Genomic DNA, 26342 nt, shown 5'->3' on the forward strand with positions numbered 1-26342 from the left:
TCTCATTCTGCACTTCTAATATATCTTCTCTCTGCCGAAGGATAGAGATTATAATTCATCGTCAGTCTTTTAGAGTTATTAATTGGTCATTTATTTGATCATGGCTATTAATGCTTTTACAAATGTTTTCCTTTATAATAATATTGTAGTAATTATATAACTAGTTATTCTGGTTCTGCTTATTTAACTCTTCATTACTTCATAAAAGTCCTCCCAAATTTCTCTGAATCCATCCATTTCAACATTTCTTATAGTTCAATAATACTTTATTAATATGCCATAATTCTTTCAATTATTCCCCAATTGATAGGCACTCACTTTGTTTCTCCAGTTCTTTGAAACAACAAAAAGGTTATAAATATTTCTCTATATATGGGTCCTTTTTATCATTTTCTGATCACTTTGAGGAAGAGGACAGTGAGAGAATGAATGGTATATGCTTATTAGTAAATGATATCATTGGTTCAAAGGGTATGAGTAGCTTAGTGATTTGGGAGGTAAAATTTCAAATTACTTTTCAGAATGATTGGACCATTTCACTGTGCAGACACATTAGTCTTTGCCTCTCTAGAGATCCCTCTAAAAAGTGTCTTTTTTTTGTCAGGTTTGCAAATTTGGTCATTCTAAAGGAAAAATGTATATTATCTTATTATTAGTGATTTAGAGCTTTTTTATATTATTAATGATGGCTTTATTTCTTCTTTTGGGAATTCCCTATTCATATCCTTTAACCATTTGTCTTCTGGAAAATAGCTTTTGGTCTAATATATTTGTATCAATTTCCTATACAATCACGCTTCAATATTTGTGCATTTAATTTACCTGAATTCAAGTGTTTGTATGGTTCTATTAGTAAACTGATGGTAGAGAGAAAAAGTGAGAGGCAAAATTACATGCAAGTTTGTGGAGTAAGTGCTTTTCTACTTGGACAATTCACTGGTCTTGTTCACCCTGTGATTGTAAAGAACTCCCCATGTATTCAATGCATTCATTTTCATTGTTTGCCTTTAAAATTCAAGTTATGTTTTTCAATTATGCTTCCAAAGTGAAGTACAAGTCCTTTATGCTCTAGGCTAAAGAATACAAAATCAGTGATGCTACCTAATGAGAAAATAAAGGTGATAGATAAATTTCATATCATAATGTCTAATCACTGTTATCTTGAGTTTGAGTTAACAAATCAAAGATATGTTATATATGCAAAAAAAAGAGAAAAGTATTTATGGTACTGTAGATTTCATGTGTTATGAAAGTAAATACTGTCTGAAATTAATTTTTTGTTTAGATGTTAGGACAAGAGATCACAAGATTTTAGGGAAATTATTAGCAAGAAAAAAGTTTTTGGATGTTACCAATTTTATTTTTTTGTATTGCATTTCATGATTAAGAAAAATGCACATTATGAGAAGGAATGTTTTATTATGAAGAATCATTTGCACAAAGAGTGCCCCATCAAATACTGTGCTACTTTCTTCACATATTTTTGAGTTTTGTGTACATAATCTGTACCACTGATAATTTTTCTATTTTTAAACTAGTATCAAATAGTTTTGATGATAATATGCCTATGCTTATTCTCTCAATTTCTTTTTTCTAGTCATAATAGTAGTGACAATCCTTAGTAGTAGTATAATAATAGTAGTAGACATCCTTGCTTTATGCCTGATCTTTTTTGAAAGACCTCTAGCACTTCTCAATTATGTCTAAGGCTAATTCTTGATTACACAGAATAGTAAAGTATTAGCAAAATAAAGAATGGTCCATGTATTTTAGTGCTTTAAAATTTTTTTTAACATCAAGAAGTATTTTAATTCATCAATTATTTTTCTATATTTATTGACACAATGATGTGATTTTTATTGTTTCTTATTAATATGACTGATTATATTATATATAATATAACATTGGACTTCTGCATATATAATATAAATACAATCTCATCATATTATCTAAATAGTTTTAAAATGCTGCTATGAATATTTTATTCAATGTTTTAGCACCAATATGCATTAGATATTAGTCTACAGTTTTGTTTTTTTCCCTGCTTTATCTCTGTCTGTGTAAGTACCAGGACCATATCTACCAGTGTAAGAAGTGTTACAGGATCCCTTCATTTTTTTTAGCAATTTATGTAATGTGATGATTCATTGTTCTTTGATGGTTGTAACATAAATTCTTTACAAATATATCTAGTTCAAAATGTTTTGATGATGAGTGATTTAAATTTTTCATTTTTATAACTATTCATCAAATTTATTTCTTATCTGCTAAGTTGGCATATAATTGGAAAGGATAATTTCTAATAATTTAATTTCTATTTGTTGTGAGTCCTTTTTAATTTTTCCTATTTTTTATTAGCCAACTCAAAGGTAATTTTTGTTTTCAGTCTTGTTTCTCTCTTTTTTAAGTTATCTGGCTTTTCCTTGCACAGTCTCTAATTAGTAGCTGGTTCCCCTGCTGCCATCCTAAAATTCCCCAGTTAGATATTGGACATTATATTGGTTTCAGGCCTCTAGTACTGTACCTGCTTGCTTATAGACAAATTCTATAATTTAAACTTAAAACAACAAAAAAAAAACCAAATCTTGATTAAGGCAAGAGGTTATTATACAAAATATTCGGTGCACTGGCACCGGAATTGGCTTGCATCTTACTGTGACTCTCAGTACTCCAACAAGTATATGGTCTTGGCCCTGCCTATCTCTGTAGTGACCTATGAAAGATATCCCTCATTTCTATTTTAATAGGCTAGAGTTGGGATCTGGCTTCTTATCTCCAACTATTAAAGCTTAAGTTGGCTTGTGACCTTTTGCTTAAAGTGTTGGCTAATTGGCTTCTGGTCCCTTTGTAGTAGCTCATACTAGTTTTCCTCATATGACTTCTTCTCTACCTATAACCAGCTTCTTATGACCCATTTATTAGCAAGAGTTCATACTGCGTTCCTTGATTTACCCTTTTACCATCCTTTGCCAGCTTTTCCCCAGGTAGTTTTTAGCTGGAAGAAAGAGCTTGTTTACATTTATTTTTGGTTCCCTTTCCATTAATCTTCCTGGAGCTATTTTCAGATATGTGCTGGAATTTATTAGGAAGAACTAGATTTTACAACTAACTAGAAGTCTCAGCTCAACTTTCAAATATTTTGAACTAAGATTAATTTGTACATTATTTTGTAATTAACAGTAACCAATGGCAATTTGCTATTAACAGGCAATAACAATTTACGGTAATTAACTAGCCCCAATAGTGATCTTGGGAGTAAGCTAGGGTTTGGACATCACATTAAGTTCTCATTTAGGCATTCAAACTTTGTGACTGACTTGAGATATAAGTACTGCCCCATTATTTTGTGCAAAAGTACATTTCCTTTAGATGAGGTCAGTGGTTTTGAATCAACACATATTTTTAGGCAGCTAGGGCATGTGGGGAAATTATTTTGTCTCTAACCTAGAGGGTGAGCATTTTGCCTACAGAGAAGTTAAAACCACATTGCATATTCCATGAGTCATAGAGAAGTCATCTGTACTTTGAGTTTGGTGTGGTGGAAAAAGGACACAGAAGACAGGTTTAAATCTTACTTCCAACACTTACTAATTGTATGATCTGGGGCCACATCACTTAATTTTGTGCCACTTCCCTTTCTTCATCTATAAAATATGGATAACATTTATACTATCAAATATATGGGAGTTTCCTGAGGAAAGTATTTATGAAGCTTCAAATAAATTTGAGTCATTATTACTACACTGGAGATTAGTGTAACCAAAATCATAGAATTTTGATAAACAGGATGTGGCTTAGAAGTAAATCACAAGGCATGTGGCCACACTAAGGAAGATATCCTAATATCTATTCCAATGATGATTACAGTTCTGGTTAAGTATTTTTCATTAAATCATCTTTATTCCTGTTTATACTTCATTTTTTAACCTGATCTTTATATTAGTTTGACCCTCCTCTTGTGAGCTGTGTTATATATAAATATTTTCATTTTAATTTTACATATTTTACAATTTACATTACCAAATAAAATTTACATACAAACTAGGGTTCAAAGAATTCAAGTGAACTGCCTAAGGTGATCACACATCATGAAAGTGGCTTAGCCAAGATTTAAACTCTGGTCTTTAGATTCCAAGTCAAGTATTCTTTTCACTTAAACAGCAAGAAAGCAATAACTTAACTACTATCTGAGGTCTAATGCAATCAGAAAAAAATCTAAGGAAAATAAGCTATAACCCTAATATTTTTTCAAACTGGAAAATGGACCTAAAAATTATTTATAAGCTTCTTTCTTGTCTATTTGCTTTCTGTTTAATGCTACTGAATAGTCTGAGGAAAGGCTAGGGTAAAAAGTTATACCTTATCACTATTAGCCAAATAAAACTAAGGATTTTTATTCATTTTGATGTCAAAAAGAAGACATCACTATTTCCATCCTAATCATGCTATGATATTGAGGGATGAGTGAAGCTGTAGATAAGGGCTTTAGAATCAGCAAGACCTAGGTGCCCCTACTATTTCTGTGCTGTTCATCAAATCAATCTGAAACTCTCAGGATCTGGGTAACTCTTTAAGACTAAAAGTTATAGATGAGTTGCTGCTCTTCAAGAGAAGAGATCTCTCCTATGATGTGAGTTCTCCAGTTCAATGAAATTATATAACTAGATGCTCCCAAAGTGCTAATTTTCTCTGAGAACTTGATTAACCACATTATGGCTAGTTCTGCAGGAATAAATAAAATCTGTTCTTATCTGCCCAGAAAACTTCCAGAGCTAAGAAGAAATCTGTGAAGTAGAATACTTAATTTTTTTTTTGTAAATTATTCTTTGGGAAATCATTGTGTCCCTTAGAAGGTTGTGAAAGATATTATGGAGGTTATAACTGGGAAAGTTTCAGCTACATCAGAAACTAACCTATGAATACTATGATTCAACTCTGATCAATTAAATGTGAATTGGATCTATAACAGCTACACAAATGTACCATGGTAAAATCTTGCTCTTCTGACACTTACTAGTTGTGTCATGGGCAAATCACTTCATCTTTCTAAATTTTTATTTCCTAATCTATAAAATGGGGATAAAATAGTAACTATTCACAAGTCTATTTTCAGAATCAAATAAGATGATGCACATGAAATCTTTGTAGAGCTGAAAGTTCTCGGCACTACCACAGGAGACTATGGGTTGTTCAGAAATGGAGGTCTTCAATAAAAGGTTGGAGGACCACTTGCTAAGTATATTAAAGAGGACTTTCCTTTTTTATGGATTGAACTAGAGGTCTCCTTCAACTCTGAAGTACTGTGATTCTGAAATGTCTGCAGTTATTATTCAGAACCTTTTATTGGTGACTGCAAATGCTTAATGATAGTAGCCGACAACCCATCTTGGTGATCATTCTAAAATTAAAACTGGAAATATAGCTGTTCTCCAAAGACACTTTGGATTTTCCTTAAAGTATCATCTTTGACATGGCCCAGTGCAGTTTCAATCACTAGGGATCTACTCTAAGATTAAAGTTGGTAACTAAACTGCCAGGGTTCTGACCCATGATTTCAAAATAATCAATCCTAGGGTTTCCTATTCAGCCTTAGACCAAGTAGAATCAGTTTCCCTTCTTCCCAACCTTATGTAACACTTCCACCTACTTATTTGGGCAATGCCTTTAAAGGCATCTCTATGACCATAATGCACTATATACATGTTGTGGGACATGATTCCTGAATAGATAAGAGAACATTGCTCAGTAGCTGTGATGGAATATATTTATATGAGTAAAGAAAGCTCTTTAGGTGGTTGGAGGACTTCAAAAGAGGCAGTTGTTAAAGACAAAAACAGACTTTTGAATGGTGGATAGGATATCCCCCTAACCTACAACAAATTGTTGTTGTGAGGAATTTAGCTCCCTACTTGACTTCTAGCACTTACAATCCTAGAAATTGCTACGAGTGGACTCCCCTTGACAAAATCGTGTTCTCTATCTTTGGTTGAAATAAAATCTGATTTCACTATTAGTTAGAGTTCATTTACTCTCTTTCATATTCTTTGGTTTATTCTAATATGTATAATTTATTCTAACTGTGGCTTTTTTTTTACTTTGATAAGGAGATATTCTAGCTATTCATGCTGACTTTTATTAACTAGCATTTAGTGAAAGGGGCTAACTAAGATGGTAAGGATGAGTTATATGATCAGATTTATATTTTGAAATATTTACCTTCATACCTTTAGACTATAGATATCTGAAGTGTGGTGGACATATATATGTATATTTTTTAATCTAATAATGTTTTTGGATATAGAAGGGAGAAGCTTGCAGTCAGTCATGACCATCTTTTTGTTCCTCACAAAGTTGTAAATTACAATTTCCCTTGAGAAAGGAATGAAATAGATTCCAGATTAAATATCTATCTATACCACACATGGGCTAGGCATATCTTTATATATACACAGCACAACCACTTCTGTTTAGCACTTGTTTAAAACCTGTATTATTATAAAGTCAGTAACATACCCTCCAATAGAGACTGATGATTTCACTGTAGGTCTCATTAAAGCCTGTTGGTAGTACATGATCTGTAAGGGACAAAAATATTATAAGATGTCCAACCTTTCATTCTCTAAATAGTATCTGTTGCCAAATCATCTCTAATGGACTAGTTCCCCGCCCCATCAAATCATAGGTTGAAAGTGTCCTCATCAACACAAGAAGGCATGCTTCATGAGTTGATGGGTAACTCTTTCCCAATCTTGCATTTATTATTTAAAAGGCAAGACACTGATTGAAAAATGCTCTAGAAATTCTTAAACAGAGAGATGGGAAAACAGACTCTGAATCATTATCTTCCTTTTTTTATTATTATTAAAGCTTTTTATTTTCAAAACATAAGCACAGATAATTTTTAAACATTGATCCTTGCACAAATTTGTGTTCCAAATTTTTCTCTCCTTCCCCCTACCCTGAAGCATTATCTTCTTTCATGAATTGTTGATAAACTCCAATGCTTAAAAAAAAACAAAACAGGAAGTAATAATGCCTGAAATAGATAATACCTTCACCACTTCCAGGCTTTAAAGTTAATATTAAACAACCCTTTGTCTTCTTTCCTTTCTCTGCTCCACCCCCAGAAGCACAATTTGGTTCCCTGGTCAATCCAAGCACAAAAATACATAGTATGCCTCTGTAAGAACTACTTCAGATCCAGGGATGGCCATTAATGATTTTCTATCCTGAACAGACTCTGAAAGGGCCTATGGAAAAAGGTGAGGGAAGGAGAAGTAATTAATGAACAAAGGCTACAGTAAGATGGACAAAACACTTGGTCATTCACAGATAGCAGGACAGCCTAGTTCAAATCCTAGAAATCAAACCCATTAGAAAGCCAATGTCTTTATGGAAATTTCAAGATCTATCACATTTGTTGCATTATACAAAATTTAATCTTACTGAAGTTTATTAGAGTAATTACCTCTTTTCTGATCAAGCTAATTGTTTTTTTCTGTAAAAATAAAACACAAAAAAATCATTAAGCAATTAACAAAATAACTTCCAAAAACTGAGCTTATCTCTTCCTTATTTGAATAAATGAGCATCTCCAAACCTGATCAACCAGGCCACAGAAGAGCTGGGCAAAAAAAAAAAAAAAAAAAAATGTAGGTCTGATCTGCCAGTATCATGTTCCATTGCTCTAAGAGCATTATCAATGAATCTTAGGGTTAGGTATGAGTTGGTTTGATTCTAACAATGTATATGGATGCACCTATAATATAAAACTGAAACAACGAATAATATTAGCTTATATTTATACAGTATTTTAAACCTTGGAAACAGTATTATTATTCCTACATTTCAGAACTCAGGTAGAATACACAAAATCTATATAGCAAGTGGCTAAGTTCATATTTAAGTATTTTGCTTATACCAGCCTGTTTGGTCGAACTGAGTCTTGAGCTTGGGTTTTTAGCATTTCTCTGCTGTATATATATATATATCTATATATATATAGATATAGATATAGATATAGATATATAGATAGATATAGATATAGATATATATAATATATGTTATATAAATATATAAATATGTATATATATTATATGTTATATAAATATATAAATATGTATACATATATATTTAGGATATTTATATACATATACACATGCATATATATGCACATATATATATATATATATAATTCTATGCTTTATTAGACTGAGGGTCAGTGTAGTAGGACAGAGGATCAGCTTTGAAGTAAAAGAAATCTGGGACCAATTCCTATTTGTATGATGCTGTGTGACCAAGCACCACAGTGAATTTTTTCACTGAATTTCTTGATGCCTTAAAAACTATTTAAGATAATAAATTTCAGGTGAACTGCTAATCTGAACTGGTAGGTAGAATCTGCACAATAGAAGTTTACACCAGTGAAAACTTAAATCTGGGCCTCTCCAAAAAATAGATAAGTATGGTCTTTATCGAGTCACTTTAAATACTGTATAACATAACTATATTGAATGAGTTTATAAATAGATTTATTCCTCATGGGTATGTAATAATTAGTTCTATATTATAAGATGAAAATGGAAATATTTCCCAAAAATATTAACTTTACAATTTAAAGTCTCAAAAATACATAATTATCTACCATGAGCATTATCTTGATGTTTAAACAGTGTAGATCTCATTAGATACTATCCACAAGATGACATTATTTCCAAGAAGCAGTTTTTGCCCTAAAAATGGCTAAATCAATTACTAGGTATGAATAATCAGAACTAAGAAGTAGGCTATTCCAATTCAGTTCAGTTGAAATTAGTGTTAAGCCCTAACAACCTTCTAATCTATGCCTCCATTAAAATCAATAAAGACTTCCTGTAGTTCAAAAAGGAAAGTTTTAACCCTACTCCAGTGCCACCCTTTCCCATTAAACACAAAGTTACTTTTAGCCTCATTTTTAGTCATGGTTTTTTGACATTGATATCATTTTGTGCTTTGACTCACAAATTCTAGGATGAGTCTTGAAATCCAGGGACTCTAACATCTATATTATTTATAACTAACAATTCTTATGTCAAGGATCTACAATTTTATTAGTCTGGGAACCATTGTAACTTAATAAATAAGTCAGAGAGTTGATGAAGTTCAGTTAATGGTAAGATTTTAATTCAGATTTTCCTGACTATTCTATCCTACCTCTTGATTAAGTGCTTAACTAGCAATAAAACCACATCTCTGAAGAGCGTAGTTCTAGATATTCTGAATCACTTTATCTGACAGTCCTTAAAATACTTAGCCCATTCTGCCAACCATGAAAATAAGTACTTGCTCCCATGTCCAGGGCCAACATAAACAAACAAACAGATAGATAGTTAAAATCAATGAGTAAATAAATAAATAAATTTTTAACAAGAAGCATGAAACAGAATCACTTTTCAATTTCATTTTTGTTTTTGACAAGATGGGGGGGGGGGGCAGAAGGGAGAAGAAGATGGGAGACAGATGAGGAAAAAAAGTTCTTTGCCTCATTTAAATCCAATTCATTTGTAAAACAATACATCACTATCCTGATGTCACTGGTTCCTTTTTAGAATGAAGGACAAAAAACAACAAAGATGATGGGAAACAGAAAATAGAAGCAAAGAAGGACATGAGTAAAATATAGAAGCCTCCCTACCTCACCTCTTTTCACCACTACATGCAACTTCAATCATTTCTTTTGATTTACTGATCAAAATAGCAAGAGTAGCATACTTCTTACTTCCCGTTGTCATTTCTGGGTTCTCTACCTCCATCATTCAATGCCAGGGGTCCTCAAACTACGGCCTTCTCGGGCCAGATGTGGCAGCTGAGGACGATTATCCCCCTCACCCAGGGCTATGAAGTTTCTTTATTTAAAGACCCACAAAACAAAGTTTTTGTTTTTACTATAGTTCAACCCTCCAACAGTCTGAGGGACAGTGAACTGGCCCCCTATTTTAAAAGTTTGAGGATCTCTGCAGTAACCTCTTCTCCCTAGGGATTCATGCTATTCATATCTAGCACCCAATCAATATCTGGGTAGATGTTGTTTACACACCTCCAGATAATTCCCCTTTATATATCAATGAACCCAATGCGTGGCTCCCAATTTTTCTCTCCTCTTCAATTTTTGTCCTCATAATTAGGTAACTAAAACAATGGATACTGACTCTCCCTTAAATACCCTAACCATTCAATTCCTCAATTTAGTCATTTTTCATGATCTACACCTTCATTCTACCTCTTAGCTACACACAAAGAAGGTCATAACCTTCATTTTGCCATCATCCACCAACATACCACCTCCATCCACATTGAAGAATTCTGAAATTCCCTTAACATACCATACATAACTATTGGCTTCTCACCTCTCCCTCTGTTTTCCCTTACAAAACCCAGAACCCTTCATTATCTCCCAGGTTATCTTCTTTGCACTTAGCCACTCTCTCCTTTTTTCTTCATCTTAACCTCATGGTGAACTGATTCAACTCTACATTGTTTGCCTAGCTCCTTATCATTTTGTGAATTTTGCCCTGCTAAGTCTCAGCCTTGGAGCACAACTTCCATTTGCCACTTTCATTTATTCAACTATACATTTCACCTATACAGCTAAACACTTGCTGCTGAATGATTGTAAAGAAAATCACATGACTATTCTGGCTGGGTCCCATACACATTTATATTATACAACTTCAACTGGGCTCTCACTGCTGCTAAGCTATCTTATTCTATTTCTCCCCTATCAACTACTAACCCACTCTCCATAGTGACTCTTTTCATTCCTCCTCATGGCTTGTCCTCTCCCTACCCTCTCCCAAATAGGAACTTTTTCTCTTATTTTAAAGAAAAAAAAATTGAAGCCATTTGCCTTGAGCTCCCTCTTCTCCTACCTTCCTCATCTCATCTCACTCATATGCCTTCTATCATTACCTATTATTTCATACCTATCCCATATGATGAGAAGGACTTATTCCTTACCAAAGCTAATCTAGAGAGGTTACACGTTCAAGTGATCCCATTCCTTCTTGCCCCCTCTGTCACACTCACTCCATCACTTATTCTCAATTTTTCCCTGTTTACGAAAATAAGGTTCATACTTTACTGCCTAAAAACATGGTCATGCCCCCCACATTCTGAAAAAAAAACCCCTCTTGATCTTTCCATCCCCACTTTTGTTCTATAATTCTTCTGCTCTTTGTGGCTGAAGTCCTCACAAAGGCCATCTATAATAGGTGGAGACCTTTTCTCTTCTCACTCTCTTCTTAACCCCTTATAATCATTCTACTGAAAGTGCTCTCTCCAAAGTTACCAATAATCTTAGTTGTCAAATCCAATGGCTATTCTCAGTCTTCATTCTCCTTAACCTCTCTGCAGCCTTTTACACTGCTGATCACTCTCTCCTCCCTTCTCTCTAGGTTTTTGAAACTTCAAATTCTCCTGGTTCTCTTTTTACATATTTTACCACTCTTTCTCTGTCTTCTTTGCTGAATCCTCATCTATATAATTCCTTCTGACCATAAGTTCCCCAGAAGATTCTATGTTGGGCTTTCTTCTCTTTCCTTTCTATACTACATCACTTGGTGATCTCATCAGTTATCATGGAATTAACACTAATGTGGAACTACACTAATGATTCTCAGATCTACATATCCTAAGCTATATTCTTCGCTGACTTCTAATTTAACATCTCCGATTCTCTTTCAGACATCTTGAACTGGATGTCTAATAGACATCTTAAGCTCAATATGTCCAAAATGCAACTCATTATCTTTGCTCCTAAACAAGGTCTTCCTTATTATTGTAGAATGTAACACCATCCTCCAAGTTCTCCAGATTGACAATCTAGGAGTCATTGTCAACTCCTCCCTATCTATAACCCCCGACATAGAAGATGTTGCCAAGGTCTATCAATTTTACCATTGCAACAATTGTCAATTATACCTCCTTCTCTCTTCTGATGTCACTGCCACTCTAGTGCAGGCCCTTATCACCTTATACCTTGACTATTGCAATAGCAAAATGATGGGTCTACCTGCCCCAAGTCTCTTCAAACCAATTAGCCACTAATGTGATTTTCCTAAATCAAGGTCAGACAAAGTCTCCCCTATGCTCAATAAGCTCCAGTGGCTCCCTATTGCCTACAAGATCAAATACAAAAATATCCCACTCAGCATTTAAAGCCCTTCACAACATACCCCACCCAACCTTTCCAGTCTTCTTATACTTTTCTCCTATCATACTGCGACAGTGACCTCCTGGCTATTCCACAAATAAGACACTCCCTCTCCAGACTCCAGAAATTTTCTCTGGCTATCCCCCATGCTTAAAATGTTCTTTCTCCCCATCTCTGCTTCTCGCCTTCCCTGGTTTCCTCTAAGTCCCAACTAAAATCCCTTCTCCAACAGGGAGCCTTTCCCAAAGCTCCCTTAATCCTAATGTTCTCTGTCTGTTAATTATTTCCTATTTAGCCTGCACACAGCCTATCTCTCATTAGATTGTGAGGATAAAGGACTGCTAGTGTGGCATGAAGTATGTGCTTGATAAATTTTTACTGAATCACTGATCACTGAATATGAGGAGAGTGAACATAAATTGCTAAGTCAGATAATATTTTTGTAGTTAGCAATTTTTTGAAAATCATATAAAAGATTGGCCTATATCAAAGAGTCATTTCAGTCATGTCCAATTCTCCGTGACCCTATCTGGGTTTTCTTGGCAAAGATACTGCAGTGGTTTGCCATTTCTTTCTACATCCTATTCTACAGATGAAGAAACTGAGGGTTAAATGACATGCCCAGAGTTAATAAATGTTTGAGACTGGATTTGAATTCAGCTTTCCCGATTCCAGGGTCAGTGCTCTATGCTCTGAACCAGTTACCTGGAACATAATATGTAGTTAATAAATAATATTAATAACACAGATATTTACAACAGATTTATATACAGACTTATAAGATACTGGATCCTCCTAATAAGGTATGATTGATCATACGTGGGTAAGAATTTGGATCTATCCACTGTTCAAAAGGGAAGTCATATTTTTTACAGATGTAGATGTTAACCCATTAGAGAGACAAAATAGAAGTATACCATTTTTCTTCAAAATGAATTCCTCCCTACTCAACTGGGGAAAGATTATATACTGAGAAATAGAATGATCCTATTTCTTAGAAAGTAATAAAATTAAATAAATACTGAAAAGGTAATTATTTCCCTAGAATCTCAAGAATTATATGAATGGCAAATAGGGAAAATGCTCTCAAATTAACAGTGCTATTATAGGGAAATGATACCGTATGCTGCCTGGATATAAATTTTCATACATACCCCCACAAAAATGCCAAAGATAGATATGTCAGAATTATCCTTAAATGAATGAAATGTGAGTGGGGGGAAGCATACATTTTTAATCTCTTTTTTAGTTTCTTTATGAATATTAAAAATTACTACTTTTTCAAACTAAAACCTTCTCCAGACTTTTCCCTTTAGGAAAACGATAAGAACAAAATCTAGGGTCTTCCTTTGAATTTGAATAAAGATGATAACCAAATTTAACTCTTGTCTAGATAGAATCACTGTCTTCTCACCCACCTGGGGTGAGTGGTATCATGACCCTAAGGTCAGTATCTTCTCTTTTGAAATTCAAGGTTAAGATATTGATCACAAAAAGGAACTATTAAGGAGAAAGAAGGAAATGGATAGTCAGTATTCTGGAATGTTAACCCCAAACTCTATTTTAATATATTATGATCATTTCTTTGTTCAAGATTCTAGTCAATATTATCTGAGATCTTTTTGGAGCCAAGAACCTTGGGGGCTATACCAGTTTGGACATATCTCTCTTTCAAAGCTAAAAATTACTTAGAGATTGTTAAATAAAATTGTTTCTAGAAGATTTGAGTCTAAATCATAGAGGATGGTACTAATATTAGGATTTCTTCCTTTGACAATAATCAAAAGAGAACAGCAAATATGTCAGTGAATCCTCAATATGCGTAGTTTAAATAAAGACATGTCACCCTGCAGCTACACTTGTGAGTCAACAGCCCTACTGTTTTAAGTGATACAAAATGAAAATAGTTTTCTATTCTAGTTCTTGTGGTTTCCTTTTGGCCTAATACTTTTGTTTCCATGACCATAATCAAAGGCTTTTACAAGATGAACAGCAAAAACAGAATGTACTTTATTTGATTTTGTTACTCTGATAGGGTTTTGCATTTGGGATTGTTTTTTGTTTGGTTTGTTAAGGGCTTTTGAGGTCATTGTATGCATGTAACTTTTGAAAAAAATGTTCCATATTAACAAACATCTCCTAAGTATCTTGTTGTAATATGTACTTTGTAAAGACAAGTCCATCATTTCCAATAACTCTCTTCCTCCCTCAGGAAGAAGGAAGGAAGGAAGGAAGGAAGGAAGGAAGGAAGGAAGGAAGGAAGGAAGGAAGGAAGGAAGGAAGGAAGGAAGGAAAGAAGGAAGGAAGGAAGGAAGGAAGGAAGGAAGGAAGGAAAGAAGGGAAAGGGAGGGAGGGAGGGAGGGAGGGAGGAAAGAAAGAAGGAAGGAAAGAAGGAAGGAAGGAAGGAAGGAAGGAAGGATGGAAGGAAGGATGGAAGGAAGGATGGAAGGAAGGAAAAAGAAAAAGAAAAAAGGGAGAGAAGAAAGGAAAGAGGGCAGGAATAAGAAAAAGGAAAGAAGGAAGAACCAATCATATTTGTGTTAGTAAGTATTGTATTAACTTGTATTCAGTGGACAGTTTTTTCATCCCTTTCTAAATGACTTCATTAGAGGTACATTCCACATAGCTTAACACTGCAAAAGGTTGTCCCAAAAAAACCTCAATGTTGATCAGAGAATATTACCCAGTCTTGATTTGTATTCACAAGATGACATGCTAAAAGACATTAAGACTTCAATTCTGGGAATCAAATATTCTTCTTTAAAGCATGTGACTCCCACCCACATGCACACCTTCCATAATGAATCATTTTCTAGAGACCTTTAAAAGCTTTTATGTTTTCCTCTTCAAAGAGTTTCCAGAGGGTGGATTAAGGCTAAACCTCTAAAACCTCCTGCAAAAATGCACCAATTTAAAGGCAAGTGACAATGCTGTGTACACATGCTGATACCATCACTTCCTGGCTCAAATTGTCAGGAAAAACAAGATACATTCTCTACCCCAAATCTTAGGCTATTTAGGAATACAACATTATCCATTTTTATTTGGGTCAGGAGTTGTGATTTCTTTGATGCTAAGGACTCCTAGCCTGAAAACCCCTCCATTTTGCAAAATGACAGCTATCATTTATAATCTTGAAGAGTTGCTCAGAGTACTAAAGAGGCTGAGTGGTTTTCCTATGTTCCCATAGCTAGTATGTAAATGAAGTTGGACTTGAACTCAGATCTTCCTTTCTCCAAGATAACCTCTCTATGCACTACACTATGTACTCCTCATATTTAGGTCTTTTTTATATTATCTCATGGATAGGTAGATGTTGCAGTGGATAGAGTGCTGGGCCTGCAATCAGGAAGACCTGAGTTAAGACAGGGTAATATTCTCTGGTCAACATTGAGGTTTTTTTGGGACAACTTTTTTTTAGCTTTAAACTATGTGGGATGTATCTCTGATGAAGTCATTTAAGAGAGGATTAAAAAAAAAAAACTGTCCACTGTAGACAAGTGATCTCAGACACTTAGAAGCTGTAAGACCCCAGGCAAGTCCCTAACTCTGTCTCAGTTTCTTCATCTCTAAAATGAGCTAGAGAAGGAAATAGCAAACTACTCCAGCATCTTTGCCAAGAAGACCAAAATGGGGATACAAGGAGTCAGACACAACCAAACAACAATATATACTATCTCATATGTCTTAGACTCCATTCACTTAGCCTTCTGATGAGTCCTCCTACTGAAGTGGTAGTTGCTTGTTTTTAATTAGCTGTCTCCATTTTAGCAGGCTTCCTTTTAAACAGACTTTCCAGAAGGGACCTAAAGATAAGTAGAAACTATTTCATCTACTTAAAGTGTTTACTTTTTTTGGAAATGTTTTCTCTTACAACCGAACTATTTCCTATGTACTAGAAACAGAGGTCTAAATGGATGACCTAATCAGAATTCTCTTTCACTTTTCCCAATGCTTTTTTTTTTTACAATAAGATAGTTTAACATAAAAAAAATAACATAGGTAAGATTATAGAATAATAATGGAAAGGACTTTATAGGTTTTCTCCTTTGATACACTTTAAAACAATTATTGAGGAAACCAAAGCCCAGTGGAAGGAATGGCTTGCCCATTGTCACAGAGGTGACTGTGATTTAAACCCAGGTCCTATCCCTCCAAATCCAGTCATCTTCTCACTGTACCACATAGCACAGATACACAGTCAAACCAAATCATAGTCTTAAGACATGGCAAATAGAATGAAACATTTCATATATTCTCATTTCCATCTCTACTTCCCCTTAGTGGATGCATCTGTTAGGCATGCTGAAGTTCAGAGTGAAAAGAAAGTGGAATACAAGGTTCCAGGACTATGGAAGGCACACAACTTGCAAGAGAATTACAATTCTCATCTTTTTATTGCACGACAGACTGAGGCCATCACAAGCACAGTTTAGAGATGGGAGAAAAATAGCTGGTAGGAAAGAAAAAGAGAGAGAAAAAAATGAGTAAACAAAAAGGAAAACATACCACAGGTCAAACATTAGCATAACTAGTGCATCTCTCAGCTCAGCCTCTCTTCATAGAAGCTGGATTTTCTGACATTCAACTGAGAATAATACTGTCATTTTGAAGAAAATATTTTTATGTAATACACATGCAATCTTTTTTCTGATAATGGATGATTATTACTGAAAGATACCTCTTCAGTGAAAAAAGAGAAACAGGGAGGGGGAGAAACAGGGTATGTGTAATGTCTTTCCACATTTCTCTGAGACTTCAGTGCTCATTTACCAAAGGAGAATACTTTGATATATCGTTGCTGCCTTCCCTATAGAAAATGCCTTGTAATTCCAATAGATTTGAGATAGAAAAAGCCAATCTCATCTAGAGAGAACTATGGAGAATGGATGTGGATTGAAGCAATCTATTTTCACTTTTTTACACTTTTTTTACAGCTATTTGTTTTCTTTTTATGATTTTTTCCCCTTTTTGACCTGATTTTTCTGGCACAAAATGACAAATATGGAAATGTGATTAAAAGGATTGCAATATTTAATCCATATCAGATTGCTTGCTGTCTTGGGGAAGAGGGAGGTAAGGGAAAGAGGGGAAAAAATTAGTACAAAAAATCTTGCAAAAATGAATGTCGAAAACTATTTTAAACATGTATTTGGGAAATAGATTACTACTGGGAAAAAATGCCTCAATTTCTCTCTACTAACACCCTTAAATCTCTGAACAAGAGACTAGATTAATTTGCTCCTGGGGTCTGTCCAGTTCAAAGCACAGAGGTCAAAGTAATCAATCACAGTAAGAGTGTAGATAGGATTAGACTTGATGTTTCATTGATACAAGGGTGAGGGGAACCTAATTCCCCCCCAGTTCAATGAATGAAGTCATAAAATATAAATACACATGCTGAGATTTCAATGAATATACAAAATGTGTGCACATTCTGACCCCTTTGTGAGGTGAGAATATACGCTAATTTAGTCAAGAAAGAACAAACCATTGACTAACAAATTAGCTTTGTCTATATGGGCATCACATAATTAAGGACTGAGGAGCTTGAGGCAGTCAAAGGTCTGAATAGTTGTAGAGTAAAACCTCTGGAATGGTATAGAAGGAGGAAGGATTTCTCTCCATCTCCCCTTCCCTGTTGCATCCTGGTATCTAGAAGTGTTGTGTAAGAGACTCTCTCCAGTGTTTAAGAGTTGAAACAGGTTATGGTGGAAATCCCTGGATCTATACTAGAATACTGCAAGGAGAAATAATGAATTTTCTTAATTCTTACTTTCCTACTCTTCCCTATCATTTGTGACATTGAAGCTATTAGAGTAGAATCATACACAGAAGATCCATATAGATAAAGAAAAACAGTCACTCAAGAGAAGAAGAAGCTTCAAGGAACTAGTCCTTGAAATAAAGAATAATTTAAGAAAAAGAGTAGCTTCTGGGAACCCTGCACTCAAAGCAGAGATTCTGAACCCAAGGAGAGTTATCTGAAACAAAAATAGAGAAAGAACTTCCAGGACCTGGAATGACAAGAGTTATCAATTGCCTTTTTATGTGTTTTTTTTCTGAGCCCTGCATACCCTCATTATATTCAGAGACATGAACAAGTAGACTTGAAAACTTTACTTTGGCCTACAGAATCTAGTCTCCAAATGCCCTCTGATGCTTACAATCTGTACAATAAGCCTTGTAAATATTATTATCCCCATTTTCAATTGGGATACCTGAGGCTTCAGAAGGTTAAATGATTTATTTATAGTCCTAGAACCTCAAAGAGTCAGAACCAGATCTAGGATCTAAATTCATGCCCCCTCTGTCTCAAAGTATAGCATCCTATCCACTAAAGCACATTGCCTACCTATATAAAACACAAAATAGTTGAAGACTCAGTGACAACAAAAATTATATTTTGCCTAAACCTTGAATTTCTTCAAGTATCCTGCATTTGTCACTGTAGATCAAGAAATATTAATTTAATTGCATCATGGGCACAGATTATTATTGTTTTTGACCTTTTTTTATTTTACTGGTCCTCAGATCTCATTCATTTTTCTGAGGCAAGTGTTATAATGGATACCTCCTGACTTCCCCCTCCTCAAAACCAGAAAGAACTTCAGAGCTGTCAGTCACCCATGAAAAGGCAAAGCTTCAAACCCAGTACAGCATTTTATTCAGTGATTCAGTTTCCATAGCAACAAAGCTTACAAGGACACAGCAATTATCTGTTATCTGACAAAGAACACTGACAAGAGCTCTTATGAAAACAGAATGTGAAACAGTGAGATCATTTTGGGTAGCAAAGAAATGATCATCTTTGGTCCCTGAGACCAAAGCTTCCTACTACATTTTTCCTCTTCTGGTTCAATTCCCATCTTATTTAATCTGTGGAAATAATTGGTCTATCCATATGCTTTCACTCTAATTCAAGTTTCAATTCAAGAGAGGTTTATTTTTAAGGTGAAAGCAGACTCTTTACTTTAATGGACACTGTCTGATGAGCAGGCTGAATACAGCTGGGGTTACCAAAATCCAATTCAGTTCAGTTTTCAAAGTACATAGGTATGGAGGGTGTGGCAGCTGAATGGCAGAGTGGACAGAGAGTGCTATATACCTGGAATCAGGAACACCTGAGTTCAAATCCAGCCTTAAACTGGAAGCTGTATGACTAATATTGTCATCGACGAAATAGGAGTAATAATAACATTTACCTCCCATGGTTGTTGTGAAAAATAAAATGAGATAATATTTGTAAAGTGCTATGCAAACATTAAAGTGATATGTAAATATTAACTATAGAAACAATAGGTAGCACAGTAGATTGTTTAACTTGAGCTCAAAAAAAGACCTGAATTGAAACATTTCTTAGACATTTACTAGCTATATGAACCTGAATAAGTCACTTTAAGCTTCAATTTCCTTATTTATAGAAATAATAATTTCCCTTAACTCGCAGGGTTGTCATGAGGACAAAATTAGATAAAACATGTAAAATGCTCTCAAATCTCAAAGAACTATAGAAATGCTATAAATAATATTACTATTGCTATTATCTCTACTGCTACTACTACTACTACTACTACTACTACTACTACTACTACTACTATTACTACTACTACTACTGTTATTCTGCTGCTACTATTACTACTACTACTACTACTGCTATTCTACTGCTACTACTACTACTACTACTACTGTTATTCTACTGCTACTATTACTACTACTACTGCTACTGCTATTCTTCTTCTTCTACTACTACTACTGCTGCTGCTGCTGCTACTAATTACTATTACTAGGAATAACTCCATACCCTCTATATATACCTGTATACCCTGAAAATTGAACTGGGATTGGATTCTGGTAACCTCAAACTGGATTCAGCCTGCTTATGAGAGTATCCACTGGGATGGTAGCCCTATTAATATTCTGCAAAAAATAACTAAAAGAGCTCCTGACCAGAGATGGACAGTCCCTAACAAGAGCAAGAAAGAATGTATTTGCTGAGTGTTTTGCAAATCTAATCAAAAGGGCTTCAGGAATAAGAGTGACTAAGCAAATTCCCCAAGTTAGATAACCCTAAGAAGGACCTGAAAAGAGTCAATCAACAAAAATTTATTAAGCACTTGGTATATGTCAAGCACTATGCTGAACCAAGGAAGAAGTACAGCAGTTGAAAAAATTAGACTTTCACAGGAGAAAAAAAGAAGCCAGCAGTAAAGCTTATGGTCTCAAAAAAACATTTACAAATGCCCAAAGGGTAGGCAATAAACAAGAAGAACCAGAAGTCCCACTGCAAGGAGCAAATTTGACTTTCTGTCTCTGTTCTCTAACAAGAATGACCTTAGGACTAGAAATGACAGAGCAAAAATGACTAATAGGGAATTGGTATCTAAGATAAATAAGAAAGCTCCTAGCTGTCCTTGATGAATTCAAGGTGCATGGCCCATGCTGAGCCACTATCAGTGATATCTGAAGAAAAAAAACAAAAAACATGAAAAACAAGAAGGGTTCTACAAAATAGAAGGGCAAATATTTTCCCAGTTTGCAAAAACAAATAGAAAACACAGTCTACAAATTATGTACTAGTAAAGTTAATTTTGATTCCTGGGAAAATTCTAGAAGAGATCATTTTGTTTTGTCTTTATAGTAATGTATTATGGGGTTTTGGCAGGGAGAGAGAAGTGTGAGACAATCAAAATTAAGTGACTTGCCTAGGGTCACATAGTAAGTATCAAGTGTCTGAAACTAGATTTGAACTCAGATCCTCCCAACTCCAGAGCTAGTGTTCTATCCACTGTATCATCTAGCTGACCCTATGAAGGGATCATTAAGGAAATTCAGAAAGAGAAATATTGATTACAAAAAAGCTTGGTATTAAAAACAGGTCATGCTAATTTATTCTCATTTTCTTTAACAGGTCATGCTAATTTATTCTCATTTTCTTTTTTTCACAGATGAAAGGAATCTTGAGGATACTATTCACTGATATGTTAGCAAATTTTTTATAAAACATCTCATATTTTTCATGTAGAGAAAATGGAGAAATATGGATTAGATTACATTGTATTGGGTGGACACATAATTGGTCATATGGCTAGATTCAAAGACTAGTTGTTAATAGTTCAGTGTCAATGTGACAGGATATCCCTAGTGAAATACCATGAGAATCTGTGTCAGACTCTATACTGTTTGTCATTTTGATCAGTAACTTGGACAAAGGGAAATATAGCATTCTCATCAAAATATCAGATGATATAAAGATGGAAATGATAACTAAAAAGGGGAGTCAGATTCCAAAATGATCTCTCTTGACAGGTTAGAACATTGAGATTAGTCTAATAAGATGAAATTCAGTAGGGAAAAATGTCAAGGCTTATTGGAAGTTTAAGATGTATTCTACTTAAGCCAGGTCTCATCAAAAAGACTGTGTTCAGTTCTGTATACCACAACTTAAGAAAGACTTAAAGTTTCTGCTGGAGAGTGTCCAGGAAAAAGCAACTAGGATGATGAAAACCATTGAGTTTTTTGCCATATCACAATCAGTTGAAAGAACTGGGCATATTTAGCCTGGAGAACAAGGGGGAGAAATGGATGTCCTCAAGTATTTGAAGGGCTTTCATGTGGAATGGACTTTCTCAAGAGAGGCTGGAAAACCACTTGTCAAGTATGTTATATTGCATATTTCTTTGTTTATGGACTGGGGCCTCTGAGATCCATTCTAATACTCAAATGCTATGACATGTCTGCTCTTATCTAAATTACAGAAGAAATTAATTTTTAAAGAATAAATTTGCTCAGGTAATTTACTATTAGTCAAGAAGGGCTTGTAAAATAAGCCTTGGACAATTCCAGTAGATTAGAGATGGAAAATACCATTCACATCCAGAGAGAGAACTATGAAAATCAAAGCATAATATTTTCACTTTTTTTGTTTGTTTTTTTCTTTCTCATGGTTTTTTTTTTTTTTACTTTTTGTTTTATTTTTCTTGCACAACAAGACAAATATGGAAATATTTTTAAAAGGACTTCACATGTTTAACCTATATCAGATTGCTTACTGTCTTGGGGTGGGGGGATGTAAGAGAGGGAGGTAGAAGAAAAATTTAGAACACAACATTTTACAAAAATGAATGTCGAAAACTATTTTTATACATATTTAGAAAAATAAAATACTATTGAGGAACAAAACAAAAAAGATAAGCTTTAGAGCTAGAAGAAATCTTATAGGTCATCCATTTAGTGACCAGAGCTTCTTAAACTTTTTCCACTCACAACTCCTTTTTACCCAAGAAATTTTTACATGTTCTTGGATATTTAGGTATATAAAAGAGGCATACAAATTAAACTTTTACTGACAATAAATCATAATTTTGTGAGCCCCCACATTCAGCTATGAGACCCCATATGGGGGTCACAACCCACAGTTTAAGAAGTTGGGACTTGTTCAAGGAGAATTCCCTTCATTTTTTAGAGGAAGCTCAGCTAAATGACTTGCCCCATAACAAAGGTATTAAGTATCAGACCCAGGATTTATAATTTAGATCCTCTTATCCCAAATCCAGCATTCTTTCCATTACATTTCCATCTCCATGCTGCTTCCTAAAGAAGAGTAAAGAACAAGATCTTCCCATGCCCAGAGTCCAAAGAAAGCACGGACATTATTTAAATTCAAATTTGGCCTAATGGTTTATTTAGATGCATCTTACTTTGCTTCCTATTCTCAGCTCCCTTTCCCCACCCTCAAAAAATGACTAAATTAGACAATGACTAAAAATTAGTCATTGTCCTCCTCTGATTCTAAATATATATCCTTTTAGCCTTTTTCTTCCAGTAACCATTAAAGAATATCTGAGTTAACAAGAAGCTATTTGTTCCTGGCTTTCCACATTAACTTATTTGTCTACAAAAATACACTCTGTACAGAAAGTGTTTTAGAAACCTTAAAGCAATGTTAATTATTATTGTCATCAAAATGCAAATCCCAGAAACATACCTGTTTACCTGAACTTCATTTGGATTGGTCACTCGATTTAAGCCATAATCAAGGACGTTGTCTGTTCCTGGCTAAGGAAACAATCAAGAATAGTTTCCATTAGAATCTATTTGTTGTTGTTGTTAGTACAATTAAATTACCTGTCCTATGTACATTGAGTAGATTTACTCCTCCGCCTCTTCTGAGGTATCCCAGACTTAAAAATCCTAATCTCATTTGTCATGGATTACCAGCACACTGGAATTATTGAGCCAATGAGTTTAAATGAAAGAGGGCCTCTTCTGATTAGAGGCCTGGATCCCCAAGACTAAATCTAGTTAAAAATAATGACTAGGCACAGGATGGGGAGCTCTATCCCTTGAGGGTTTTGCTGAGTAACTGTTAACCTAGCCTTTTTAGAGAATGGTATTTTTTTTAGCCATCTAGGAAACTATAAGTCTGCAAAATTTTTTAAAAAGGCAAACTTCCCAAGGCAACATTAAATTATCTTATTAATTGCTTGTAAATTTCTTTCTGAAATGTCTTCTCCTGGGAGAAATCTGTCTTCCTGCTTTTCTCCCAACCCTAAAATGAATCTGGTTTATTATAAGATGAACTTCATCAAATGTCACATTCTATATATAAAAAAGGGCGTTCACTTCTCCCCCTCAATTACCATTAGTCATAGAAGGCCCAAAATGTAATGACAAAGTTTAAAGCAAATTTCCTACAACCCCACAAATATGTATTGCTAATTCTTTAATCAAGTTGAGAAGATTACTAAATCTTGGCCATTAGATAAAAGCTGTTGACATCATATAGGAAAGATCTTTTGATTCACTAAGACAATTGATCACACTCCTTGAATCTATATTTAAAGAAAAGCAAACCATTCAGTAATGAGAAAGTCTGAATTTGAGTTTATATTATTCCTTTTCCAATTCAAGTTTGTATTCAAGAGTTGGAGGAAATTGTGTAAAGATAGTCTTATATTTTATTATAGGATAGCAAGGGAAGGGAAAGAATTCTTTCTTTTTCCTCTTCCCATGTTAGTCATGACATCAGAACCATTGGACCAATAGGAGATACTGCCAGGAGCATAGATATACTTTTCAAACAAATACAGAAGTAGTCACCCAAAACAGGAAGCAGCTTCAGAAAGGTATCCCCTAGAAATCAAGGCTTTGGAGAGAAGCAGACCCTGCTGCCTAACCAGCAGAAATACTGCACCCAGGGGAGCCTTTGTAAGGAGTCTGCAAAAAGAAAAAGCTTGCAGGTCTTATAGTAACAAGAGTTATAAGCTGCTCCACACATGTGTGCTCCTATCAATACATTTAAAGTTTGAGCCTACTCTTCCCACAAAATGTCTGTATTCTCACTACTCTTCTTAGTAAATGACTTTATTGAGAGCAATTAAGTCTACTGGATGATTGTTAATGGGAAGCATATCAGTGAAGGCTCATGAACTAGAAGATTATGAATAGCCAATTGCAGGTTTATCCTAAAACTCAAATGGCAATTCCCTGACTAAGAACTAAACTTGAAAATTTGAGTTCAAGTTGGAAGAGTAGTCCAGAAAACGTACTGTGTATATAGCCTCATATGATACCTTTCATTACAATTCTAGAAGTCAAAAGCACTTTACTGTCTTTCATTGCTCCATGTTTTTTTTCAGACCATGAAACCTTCCTATACTCTCTTCGTGACAAAATTCTTATGTCTCTTCTAAGGTTTAGTCTTTGTGAATTTTTATAAAACACTTAGGCCTAAATCCCCACTTTCATAAACAGGACATGAAAATGGATCTTATAACATCCAAAACTATCTATCATAGGAGAAGAAAAAAACAGTAGCAGTATTCTTCAAATGATGGAAGGACTATTGGAAAACCATCCTAAAGGCATCAAAATGTCTGCCACCTGCCAGACACACAATAATGCTTTTTGTATGTATTCCTTTTGTGTTCTGCCAAAAACTACTCCTCTTCTCATGTGGGAGTGGTGGTTAGAGTTTATGCCAGAAGAGTAGGAAAGAATGTTGTTTTCATTTATTTTTTCAATTGGCAACTACTGTCTTCTAACTCGTAGGCCTCTTAGTTTCAAGAAGTGGAAAAAGTCCAGGTAAAACATGTCAGGAAACATGTTTGTAATGGTTTCATGAATTATATTCAATAGAAGTCTCTGGGTTCTCCACACCATGAGTTAACCATTTATGAATGTGAAAGTCAGTCCCTTCATTAAAAAAAAAAAGTCTGTAGAATCAAAGAAGCTTGTGTAATCCTTTCCCTTATCAGGTCTTAGCTAGTGCTCATGAAACCAAAATATGTGTATTCCAGTCAAAAAAAAAAAAAAAAACTCTCTCTTCCTCTTTCACCCAGATGAGATACTTAGACATTCAAATATCACAAGCAACAATCCCAGTTGGTCTAAGGCCAGCACCAGAGATAGTCTGACAATAGGCTTGGAGAACAGTGAACATGCAAAAATGTAAAAGAAAATAGAACCCTTGGATGGAATTCATAAGCAGAAACATAACTAATTCAGGGTGAGTAAAACTTTGCCTTAGGACACCAACCTAGAGCAGTTCTTTATTAATTTATTAGGTGAGCACTATCCCAGCACCCCCCTAAAAGTTTCTCTATAGCAGGGGTCTTCAAACTACGGCCTGTGGGCCAGATGCAACAGCTGAGTACATTTATCCCCCTTACCCAGGGCTATGAAGTTTCTTTATTTAAAGGCCCACCAAACAAAGTTTTTATTTTAACTATAGTCCGGCTCTCCAACAATCTGAGGGACAGTGAACTGGCCCCCTATTTAAAAAGTTTGAGGACCCCAGCTCTATAGGCTCATACTTCCATGTAGCACAGATACCATGCCCAGGTCCCTATCCCCTTGGAATCTCTTAGATTTGCTTTTCCTCTTCAATTCCCTAAACTGCTCCAAGTATCACCTCAGTTAGATTGTTCTCCATAGTATCTTTGCTCCTCCCTCCCTTTGTTCCCCAAGTAAAATAATTTCTAGTTATGGATCTACTCACAGGACATCGGTGGACCAGCCAATAAGCTTTTTCTTGACAATTCAAGGTATACCTGTCCACTTTCTTTCTTTCTTTTTCAGTTCTGCAAAGCCAATAACAAAGTGTAGGGCCAATGGTGCTTTGTTCATTTAGGATGAGTTTTTGTCCCCG

General features: G+C 34.8%; 1 protein-coding gene across 2 annotated transcripts in view; it reads right to left on the reverse strand.

The window, feature by feature from the left end:
• Positions 1–26342, reverse strand: part of RGS9 (regulator of G protein signaling 9) — an 87376-nt gene that overhangs the window by 25377 nt on the left and 35657 nt on the right. Inside the window, exons 8-11 of one of the 2 annotated variants that reach the window (XM_031965684.1) lie at positions 26193–26274; positions 23186–23248; positions 7469–7498; positions 6514–6575 (exon numbers count right to left, since the gene is read on the reverse strand). In XM_031965684.1, the coding sequence (XP_031821544.1) occupies positions 6514–6575; positions 7469–7498; positions 23186–23248; positions 26193–26274 (237 nt within the window). The remainder of the gene's footprint in view (positions 1–6513; positions 6576–7468; positions 7499–23185; positions 23249–26192; positions 26275–26342) is intronic. The other variant, XM_031965685.1, reaches the window with a different exon arrangement.

This window comes from Sarcophilus harrisii, chromosome 4 (assembly GCF_902635505.1).
Source record: "Sarcophilus harrisii chromosome 4, mSarHar1.11, whole genome shotgun sequence".
In the NCBI taxonomy this organism is placed as follows: domain Eukaryota; kingdom Metazoa; phylum Chordata; class Mammalia; order Dasyuromorphia; family Dasyuridae; genus Sarcophilus; species Sarcophilus harrisii.